The sequence below is a fragment of the Chelonia mydas genome, chromosome 3 (genome assembly GCF_015237465.2).
Source record: "Chelonia mydas isolate rCheMyd1 chromosome 3, rCheMyd1.pri.v2, whole genome shotgun sequence".
Lineage (NCBI taxonomy): Eukaryota > Metazoa > Chordata > Testudines > Cheloniidae > Chelonia > Chelonia mydas.
This window is the reverse complement of record NC_057851.1, coordinates 102,619,226-102,630,538: the sequence shown is the minus strand read 5'-3', so window position 1 is coordinate 102,630,538 and position 11,313 is coordinate 102,619,226. Positions and strand designations below refer to the sequence as shown.

The 11,313-nt window shown below is 41.8% G+C and overlaps 1 protein-coding gene across 18 annotated transcripts in view; it reads left to right on the top strand.

Moving 5' to 3' along the window:
- REPS1 (RALBP1 associated Eps domain containing 1) overlaps positions 1-11,313 on the top strand; it is a 109,971-nt gene that overhangs the window by 65,299 nt on the left and 33,359 nt on the right. For 10 of the 18 annotated variants that reach the window (XM_037894887.2, XM_037894881.2, XM_037894890.2 and 7 more), the window contains one exon: positions 4,853-4,992. In XM_037894887.2, coding sequence (XP_037750815.1) covers positions 4,853-4,992 — 140 coding nt within the window. The remainder of the gene's footprint in view (positions 1-4,852; positions 4,993-11,313) is intronic. The other 8 variants (XM_037894883.2, XM_043543044.1, XM_043543046.1 and 5 more) reach the window with 1 other exon arrangement.

Below are 11,313 nucleotides of genomic sequence, written 5' to 3'. Positions count from 1 at the left end.
CCGCTGCCTTCAAACTGTGCCTTGTTTGCTTTGTGATTATTTAAGAAAGCTGCAGTTAGTTTTTTTCCCCATAACTTCCCAGGGGGTTCTCCTAGTCAATATTTCCATGCAGTCAATGGACCTCTGCTGTACTTTGCCAAAAATGGATATGCATAGGTACTTAATATACCCTCCGTTTCCTTTCTTTTACTGAACTTCCCTGTAAAAGACCCTTATAGTGGCCCTAGAGGATAGGATGCTGTCCCTTCTGTCCAAGGGTCTAGAGCAACCAAAATTAGTGTCAGTGGGATCCTGGACAAGCCCCCAAAGGGAAGGGGAGTGGTGGTGGTGGTGTTTGTTCATTTTTACATACATGGTATCACCACGATACCATTCAACCATAAATTTCTTTATTAAATCTAAAGGCCTAATGGTCTTTATGTAGGTGCTCAAAATAGACCTTAAATGTCTGTCTGATCTTCATACCCATATACTAACATGCTCTCATAAGTAAGACTACGATATAATGATGAGTATTTTTAATAAAAGTCAGGATCAGGTCATGGACAAAAAACAAAAAATCACAGCCCCATGACTTTTACTAAAAATACTCATGGTTGAATCTGAGGTCAGGGGAACACTGGATGGGGAAAGCCAGAGGCCCGCTGCTGAGGAAGAACCGCAGGGGGCCCACCACTGCTTAGGTCCCCGCTGAAGGGGGATTTCCAGGGGACCTGTCACCGCTCTGGGATCCATGGGAGGAGGTAGAGGTGGCCAGAGGCAATGGGTGGAGAGCTAGGGGAAGCAGCAAGGGCCAAGGGGACCAAAATACAACTGTACGTTATTTTTATTATTGTCTGCAAACAAAAAAACCACACAACCACCCTACATAAATAAAATAATGATTTGGACATGTATATGTGCATATTTTTGTTTTTCCTGAAGTTAATTAAGTATTTTAGGAAAACTGGTCAGTGCAGCTACCAGGAAGAATTGGTGGCCCCACACAGAGGCCATCAAAAAAATTCTTGGGAGAATCCCTGACCTACGGTCAGAATAGCACTTTTCCAGGTATTAAAAGCCCCAGCTTCTGGCCAGATCTCCTTCTGCAAGACATAGTGTTCTGTCTTTCAGTGGTCATCTGTTGCATTAAAATCAACTTGCAGCAAATAAAAAATAATCTTTTAACAGTCATAATACCCACCCTGTCTGGATTGCAAAATTACCTATATTTGATATCAAGTATTGTATTTACTTTGCCTCAGTAATAACTCTTTTATACAAAACTTCTGAACACAAACCTTTTAATGATCTTTTTTCCCTAAAATACTCTTAAGGTAACACTTGCATGGTTCAAACTTCTGTATAAAAATCTTCAAGCAAGCAAAGGGAGCAGAAAATCCCAATATTGGCAATATTTGGGAATTTATCTTGTGACAAATCTTGTGATATTGGGGGTTTTTAAAACACCAACTCCTGGAGTTGGGTGATTGCGTTTTTTAAATGAAAGCAGAGATTGTGTTTTTAGCCCATGTGATTTGTATTATGTAGAACAGGGGTGGACAAATCTTTTGGCCTGAGGGCCACATTGGGGTTCCGAAAGGACTGGGTAGGGCAGGCTGTGCTTCCCCAAACAGCCCGGCCTCCGACCCCTCTCACTTCCCGCCCCCTGACTGCCCCTCTCAGAACTCCCAACCCATCCAATGCCCCCTGCTCCTTGTCCCCTGACTGCCCTGACCCCCATCCACACCCCTGCCCCCTGGACTCCCATACCTGTCCAACCCCCGCTGTTCCCCATCCCCTGACCGCCCCCCTCCCCAAACCTCTGCCCCATCCAACCGCCCCTTCTGTTTTAAGTCAACCTAACTTAAGTAGATTTAATTTTGTAATGGAAACGTGGCCTAAGATTACATTACCCTGCTGCTGCTTTTTACTAGTCTTTCCTCTTTACTGCTAATTTCCTTGGTAGTACCTCTAAAATAAGCTCTGGAAATGTGTGCAGATTTTAGAGTACTTTGAAGTATTGGCTCTTAAACCAAAATATTTCCTATTAGGGCAAAATTCCAGAAGGAGCTATTGCAGAATTCAGACAGAGCAACACATTCTCAGAAAGCTTCTGAGAGCAGGACTCAAACTTTCATTGTATGGGTACTCTGCAGTTCAGTAACCATAGTATGTCACGTGGAACACCCACTTATTCTGACATCAGGTTGCCTATAAATACTCTGGTCTGCAACACAGCCTCAGTCCTGCAGTATGTGCGTAAATGACTGTCATTGGCCCCATTAATTTTGCTTGAGACACACAGTAGATTTAACTTTTTACCCTAAATAACACTTTAAATGTTGCTTCCCCAAAGAGGGAATGGTGCCAGACACTAGTTGAAATTCATTCTGAGCAAATTATATCAGTTTATGGAGAATCAGTGTTTTAGTGTACTGCTGTTGGGAGTGAGTCTCTCGGCCTGGGTAACAGACTGCTAGCTTCACTTGAGCTAGCACACTAAAATAGCAGTGTAGACTTTGCAGCTTCAGCGGAGACTCTGACTAGCTGCCTGAGCTTCAACATTCACACTCCTGTTTTTACTATGCTAACTCAAACTAAGATAGCTTGAGTCTGTCTGCTTGGGCTGGGAGGCTTATTCCCAGCTGCAACATAGATATACCCACAGTTTGAGGCCCAGGTGGGCACAAAAAGTTGGAACTTCAAAACTCTGATGTTACATGATTTTGGGCAAGGGGAGAGCGTACAGTGCTACTGTTCTGTAATATAATATGCTCAGAAGAAAATTGGTGGGGGAGGAATTATGTGCTTCAAAAACTTGTTAGATACCTTAATGCCACAAAGGGAGATGGATTATTCAGTAGTACTTGGTGAAATGGGGTGAAATTAAGGAAAAAACAGAATAATAACATCATAAATATGACAATTGTTAGACTGGAATAATCTCCGAAAAGTAGTGAAGGGAAGCCCAACTGCTTGAGTTTTTTTAAAAGAAGCTCACTCAAACAGTGAAGAATATATTGCAGGGAACAGTTCTTTGATATCAGAGAGCAGACTACGTGGTTTAATAGATCTTTTATATGTTCTTCTGTCTTTCTATTCAGATTACAATTTGTATTGATGTTTGTTAATCTCTCAGTATTGATGTCTGTTGCTTTGAACCTTTCAAGTAAAGAGGTTGTTTCTGTTCATACTGGAAGTTTGTTTGATATCCAGTATGGTCTTCATTTTAGGTGAAATGCTGTAACTTTTTTCATTTGAAATTTGTCTCATCATGGTGTAATACGCCTTCTCTAAACTATCAAATAGATTGCTCATTACGTTATACCACCAGGAAACAGAAATCCCTAGTTTCAAACTTCTGCCATCACTGTGTTAACATAATACCCAAAAATCCTGACTCTTGAGATTAAATACAGTTAAAACAGCTGATGCCTCATCAAAGACTAGAAAATTGTATAATATATTTTTAATTTCCAAGAATCTGCCCTTACTTTTTGGGATATTAACCGGGGCAGTGGATGAAGCTTCCCCTTGGGGAGGCTATCCCCCTGCCCTGCCTCTTCTGGCCAAGGCCCTGCCTCTACCAACCATGGTCACATGCCTGCTCACTGTTCCCAGCCCCCCTATGACCTCAGCCAGGGTTGGGGAGGCCTGAGAGCTCGACCCCTTCCCCCCATAGCCCCAATTGGGACAAAGAGGGGGTGAGAGCTCAGTCTGTGCTACGGAGGGAGGCTGAGAGCTCGGCCCCAGGCGGAATCAAGCTCTCATTCCTGGCCAGAATCAAAGTGGTGCTCTCAGCCTGGCCAGAGCGATGAGCCTAGAGCCCTTCCCCCATTCCACCCCTTCCACCTGTGGCCCCACCAATGGTCCCACCCCACCCTGCCCCCACTCTGCCTCTTTCCCTGTGGGCCTGTCCCCCTCTCGTTCTTCTCCCTCTCACCCTCCCACCCCCATTGCAGCCCTGAGATTGTGGTAGGGAGCGAGAGCTCCTCAGACCCGCGGCTGTAATGGGGGGAGATTTTTTTCAGCCAATTCGGGGCCCCTGGCCACAGGCGCCATGGGCCTGTGCAGTAATCTGCCATTGTCCTTCTCCCCCTCCCACTTCCCGTGGCGCAAGGTTTGGGGACGCTTAGCCTCCCCCAGCCTCCATTATGTGCAGCCCATGGATATTAAGCAATAAGAGGAGTAAGATACAGAATAATACTTCAAGTTCTAGTTTTTCAAGAGGTCCTGGGAGAGGCAATACTACCTGAAGGTTAGAGCATGGGAATTAAGAGTGGAAACTCTTGAGTTGTCTGTTAGCAACTGTTTGTTTGGGCAAATCACTTATTTGTAAAATGAGAGTTTGCTTCCTCACAAGTGTTGGAAGAATTAGTACTTGTAAAGCATTTTAAGATGTAAAGCACTATTAGATGCTTGTCCTCTCAGTGACAAAACTATTTCTACAAGAACCAATAGAAGAAGCAGATGGAGGTGGTTTAATGTAGGTGTCTAAAAGGCAAATAAGGAGTTGTAGGGTGCAGAATAAAAGATAATGGAGGCTTTGTCTACACTAGCACTTTTGTCGGCAAAACTTGTCGGTCAGGGGTGTGAAAAAAACCACCAGTGTGGACCAGCGCTAGGTCAGTGGGAGATGCTTTCCCACCAACATAGCTACCGCTGCTCATTGGGGATGGTTTAATTATCAGCGAGAGAGCTCTATCCTGCTGACATAGAGCAGCTACCCAGGAAATGTTACAGTGGCGCAGCTGCAGCGGTACAGCTGTGCTGCTGTAAGGTCAGTAGTGTAGACATAACCTATGTTTTCCATGAGGCATCGGCAGCTTTTCAACGACGAGCTCAATTAAATGTTTGTTTTGATTTATAGTGGTTCCTGTCATTTCAGAAGTTGGAGATCAGTCTGGTGAGGTAGGTTACTCCAGCTCTCCAGCAGAAGCACCTCCAAGCAAGTCTCCATCAATGCCATCCCTAAACCAGACCTGGCCAGAACTAAATCAGAGCAGCGAGGTTAGTAAAAGTTTCATCTTATATGAGAAGTATTTAGTGGCCACTAACTAAACTGTGTATAGGTTCATGTTGCATCATATATAGAATGTTACTTCATGAACATGAAACTGCAAGTTAAATGCATTAAACTTTCTATCATTTTTTATATAATCATGCAAGATTTGTTTGTTTTTTTTTAAGAAACCCCACTTCAGTAGAAGTACTATAGGCATGTACGCTGGCTCTGAAGAATGTCTTCAACAGAGCAGTTAATCTTTTACTAAAACATAGGAAAATCATAAGCATTTAAAATATCATGTTAAAGGTAATGTTTCCTTTCTCCCAAATAAGTAGGGAGCCCATGATGTATAAAATATCATGAAATTCTGCTTGACCTTAGTACAGTGTTCTTGTAGTGTGCTTGCTGAATAATAAATGGTTAGTATATAACTAACTCCTCCATATCTTGTACTCTGAAGGCTTTTGAGGCTAATGCTAAGTTACAAAATACTCCTATTGGCAGTACAGTTATATCCAGGGGGATTTCCAAGTCTCATTAATGATGGAGTTAAGTGAAAGTTTAAACTGAAAACACTATCAGCAGAATAAAGAATCCATTTTTTATTTTTTTATTAAGTTGGTGATTCAGGATCACAAATTACTTTTTGAAATCAGAGCTACTGCTGCTAACGTTTTAACTTTTTACTAACTGTAATTTTTATATTATGTATCCTTGGTACTTAACAAAGCAGTATCTAAAGAACTTCTGATTAAGCCATGTCAAACAAGTCATTTAGATTTCGGTTTTTGATACATCACTAAAGGTAGCAAGTTATTCCACGACTGTGTGCTTCAGTATCATTGTTTTAATTATCTTTTATCAAGATTGGCTTGAAGAGTCAGCCTGCTTCTACAGATCTGACAATATGACCTAAGACACAGGATATAAACCAGCTAATTCTTAGAACTATTTTAATACTTGGTGTTACATTATAAACTCTTTGGGGCAAGGAAAGACATTTTGTTTGTACAGTGCCTAACACAATGGCGTCCATATGTTCGAAGACTGGTGTTCCTAGGTGCTACCACAAAATAAATAAGATGATATAGGGTTTAATCTATATTGCTTTGGTGCAGAAAAACTAGAAAAGTATTGGAAATACTGGTTATTATGGTAAAGTACAAAAATAATGGGAGCTATAGTATAGCAAGTAAAGAGATATTGGCCTAGAAGAATATTTCTCTTGCAGTAGAGCCACAAAGCACTGTATATGTTTCATTGAATGTAGGCTGTTTGCAGTGAAACAATCATGGAGTTCTCCAGGATTGCTTCTGCGCATGTCCAAGGCTGTGGGTGTTTAGGCTCTGGGGCGCTTAATTACCTGATTCTCTAGACCTGTTTGCCCCAGATATCTCATATATTCAGTGTCCATGAGCTGCCCACTGCAGGAAATCTCTTGGATTTCAGTAGGAAATAGCTTTTACAAACTGAATAGGAAGAAGAGTGGGAGAGCTCAGTTTGAGCGAGTAGTCAGTTTTGAGACCAGAATTTGTTGTTCACTTATTACCTTCGCTTTCAAAATGTGAAGTGGGGGACTACAGCAGCACAAAATTTGAGACAGATTCTTTTAGTAAATTAGTTGTATAATGGACTGCAATGTATCATCTAATAGAATTGTTGCATCTGACACATGAGAAATCTTAAATGGACAGCCACTTTTAGTGCAGATGCTTTATAATCCTGAAATGAGTAATTCACCAGCAAGATAGCCTCAATCCCACAAAAATGTATGGTGGCACTAGTGGAAGGCATTGCCTGAAAAACTTTGCAAGACCATTCAAAGCTGTAATAAATTAGTGAGCTGATTTCAGTCAAGTAAACTAACAATACCTTTTTGAAATATTAACATGCATCAGGCTTTAACAGGACATTTGTTCTAAATTTTTGAATTCAGTAACCCAAGTTATCTTTAAAGGTTGCTTTCTGTGTGAACATTCCTTCAGCTAGAAGAGTAGGAGAACCACTAAATCTTTTTCTATACTCTGATAACGCTGACTTTACATACACTTGACTAAAATGATACAAGCCAAGATTTTTTTAAATAAGATGCTCCTAAAGTTATTTTCCATATCCTGATTTAGGCACCTAATAAGTGGCGTAAATTTGCAAGTGCGCGTCATCCAGCAGCTCCCATTTGTCCCCAAGTGACTTCAGTGATGTTTAACAGGATGTGTACTTCCCTGTAGTATTTCAGAGATATCCACAATGGGTGCTCAGCACTCTTGAAAACTAATGATTTAGGTGCCAGAAATGGACTTGAGACTAAATTTAGGCTCTAATTTCTTGCTCATAAGAATGTTCTAGTTCCATATTGTACCCACAATGGAAACATGCTATGAGAAAAACTGCAAGAACATCACTCTCATCACTTGAACAAGAATACCTTAATTTAAATATAACCTTTTCCTATTTCAGGCCAAGTAATGTCTGAATTCAGTTTTCACCATATGTGAAATTTTGGTTGGAGAAAACAAATAAAAATGTTTATATTCTCCTGAAATGTCACCTGCTGGGACCCAGCGAATCATTACTTTCAGCTGAAAAAAGGAAATATTGTTCCTACTTTGTAAACATATTACCCGGAGCAATTTTCATAAATAACATTTCACTGTAAGGTGAATGTACCTGTATCTACATACAATGCATCTAGAAGAATGAATTTGTACTTAAATGCTCTCTGGATTTCCTAGCCTGTGTTCAGCTAATGCTAAATTATATCTACATGGTGTAAAATGGATTTTGCAGGTATAAACAGTCATAGGGTAAATTCTTTTGTTAAGAGTTAGAAGGTCATATGGTCATACCGTTATGTGTTGAAAAGCTGTATCCCCAACATATAGTACCTATAGTTACAATAAAGATTTGATTTTAACAGACGTCCCAGTAATTTGGCAATCCATAACATACCTATTTCTTGAATTAGACTGGTGTGGAGAACAAGAAAGAAGAAATAACTTGTAATGGTTTCTGGTAGACAGCCTCACTACACTAGTACAGTTGCTCCACAATCCAAAATCCCTTCTGTCTTAGATAATTTTGTTCACCTGAAGTGGCCTGTGGCTCTTTTCTACTGATGTGGGAGTCTGAGATTTTGTTGTGTCAATTTACAGCCCTACAAGGATTTGGGAAAATACCCAGATTAAGTGATACTAGCAAAGACTAATTGTACTAACATTGCAGTTAATTATTTCTTAGGCTGCATAGTTAAAATAAATGATAGTATGATGAACTTTATTTTTTAACATCAAGATTATTATACTTCTTGAAAGATACCATCTGAAGGATTTTCACTCAATTTTTCTTCCCTAGGAATTTGCGCTGAACTCCAAGTTTTTTAAAGTGTTTAGGGTTGTAAGGACTTCCCTGGTGCTCAGGCACTAACTCTTCCCTTTAACTGTTGCTTTTTTTAATCTTTCTAGTCAGTTCCTCTTTGACCATGCAGAGCGGGGCTCTCTGCGGGAGCTATGCCTCTTCAGCTGCTGCTCCAGGTCTTCGTTACATTCAGCTTCAACAGTATTTGGGTGTCCTTTATGCTCTACTTCAGTGGTTCTCAAACTTTTTTTTTGCAGACCACTTAATGATCTTTCCAAATGTTGTTTGTTCCATTAGCTAACTATTGTAAAGCATCAAAGGGGTAGCTGTGTTAATCTGGATCTGTAAAAGCGGCAGAGTCCTGTGGCACCTTATAGACTAACAGACGTATTGGAGCATAAGCTTTTGTGAGTGAATACCCACTTCGTCAGATGCATGTAGTAAAGCGCTTTGGATAAAAGCGATATATTTAAAAAAAACTTAATTAACTTTTTTTTTGTTTTACAAATAAAAGTACACAATTCATATTTTAATATGAATAGTCTTACCTTTCTAAGGCGATGGATGTACCCTCTCTCCTGATCTGGGGCTGGGAAGGAGGGGGTCTCTCCCTTTCTTCTCTGCCACAGCACCTCCTCCTTCCCAGCCCCAGCTCGGGAGGCTATCTTCCCCCGCCACAGAGCTGAGGCTGGGAAGGAGAACCGTCTCTCTCCCTGGCAGCCGCAGCCCTGCAGCTGAGAAAAGTTGCCTCTTTCTTGAGCTGCCACAACCCTGCACATCCCAAATTCCCCCAGCCCCTCTTCTTACCCCACTGCCCACTCCCACATACCCCTTTTTCCCCTCAAGGCCACCACCTCACCTTACATGTGAATCCTTTCCAGGGTCCAGGCACCTAATTAGTGGAGCCACACCTGCGCAGTTCTACTAATTCGGTGGGTGGCCCTTCATTCTCTTGTGTGCGGCCACCCAGGGTCCTTAGAGGGAACTATCTGCAGACCACCTGAATGTAGCTTGCAGACCGCAGGTGGTCCACGAACCACAGTTTGAGAACTTCTGCTTTACTCCTTCCGGCTTTGTGCTTGGATCCTTGTTTTTATACTTGTTTTGCTGCACTCACCACTGCTAGCTTGGGAATACACATGAGGTACTGGCCTCAGCACATCTCACGAATTTCAGTTCTATGGTCTAACCTTTACTTTGGATATTAAGGACTTTGGCTTCTTCCTTCTTTAACTCAAGTCAAAGATAAGTTGGTTCCCTCTCGCTTTAACTCAAGTTAAAGATAAGTTGGTTCCCTCTCGCTTGTTGCTTTAAAAGGTCTTTATCCTCTAGCTTGGTGCTCTGGAAAATCCAAAACTTTCCTCCCAGACTGAGCACTTATTCATTCTGAAGTTTTATTTTTTGTGACTTCCTTTTCTGTCTCAAGATTTTGACTGTATACTCAATCCCTTGAGAATTCTGAGGCAATTATTTAATGGATGAGCAGGTTATTGCATCTTCTAACTGGGTAATGGGAATGCTGTTCAGTGGTGTCACATGTAGCTACATATGTACCTTGAGTACAAAGGCATCATGGGGAACAACTCTGGCTTTTCTAGAAACAGTCCCTCAGAGCCATACACTTAAGTATGGCTTGATGCCAGAAGGCAACTACTTAGACCTGTTATGAATGTTGGATCTCCTGGCCACTTAAGTTTTCATAATACCCATGACATGTTTCATCTGAAGACAACTTAGTAGATTCTGAAATCCCAGCAGAGGTCAGAGACTGTGTCCAGATGACATACCTTCATGTTTGTGTTTGCTTTAGTAGCAGTCTAGGAAGCCCATGCAGAGTGACTCCACATCCAGGAAACTTTCTCTCTCCATGAACAGCAGATATTTTCTAGAAATGAGATCAAAGACGTTTGGAGACCTGTTAATCAAAAGGTGGTTCTGGTTTAAACAATCAAACATGCAGCTTAAAAACGGCCATGGGTCTTCTGACAGTGACCGATGCCAGATGCTTCAGAGTCAACAAACAAACGGGGCAATTTATCAATTGTTCCATCCACTGTCATCTAGTCCCATTTTTCCTCAAGATGTGTGGGAAGATACTGGGTCACATTTCCTGGGCCACTAAAATGTGGGCAAGAGTGAGTTCTGTCCCATAAGACATTCCTCATTGCCATGTATCAAGTGGCAAAGGAACACTCTTATGGCCTGATGGCAATCCTGGTAAATCCTCACTGAGTGGTTTCTAGTTCAGGAAGTGGTGCATCAGATTTTCTTTTAATGGAAAACACAAGAGGTGAAGTTCTTCCTCTCACATGAGCAAGAAGTGAATATTCTTCTGCCTCTGGTATGGAGAAGAGTCCAGTTTGACAGGTCACGTTTTTTCTTTCCATTGGGAAAAGGAGGATCCTATATGCCCTTCAGTTAGTGCCTGTGGAAACAAGTGTCCTAGCAACTTTTGTACCTCCTGAACTTTATCTGAATAACCCCAAACTGACCAGACAAGTATGATTCTTAACTCATTTGCAAGTGGTCAAAGCCCGTTCTGTCAGACTGAGGTTCTCCCATCAATTATTGCTCCAAGTCAGGACACCTCATTCTATTCCAGTGTAGGAGCCCTTTCCCGGACAGGTTGGCTCCGACCCTGTTTAGAGCTCTACAGGCAAGGTACATAAGAACAGCCATACTGGGTCAGGCCAAAGGCCCATCAAGCCCAGTATCCGGTCCTTTGACCATGGCCAATGGCAGGTGCCCCAAAGGGAATGGACAGACAGGTTATCAAGTAATCCATGCCCTGTCACCCAATCCCAGCTTCTGGCAAACAGAGGCTAGGGACACCAATCTTGCCCACCCTGGCTAATAGCCATTGATGGACCTAACTTCGAAGAATCTATCTAGCTCCCTTTTGAACCCCGTTATAGTATTGGCCTTCACGACACACTCAGGCAAGGAGTTCCAGAGGTTGACAGTGCGTT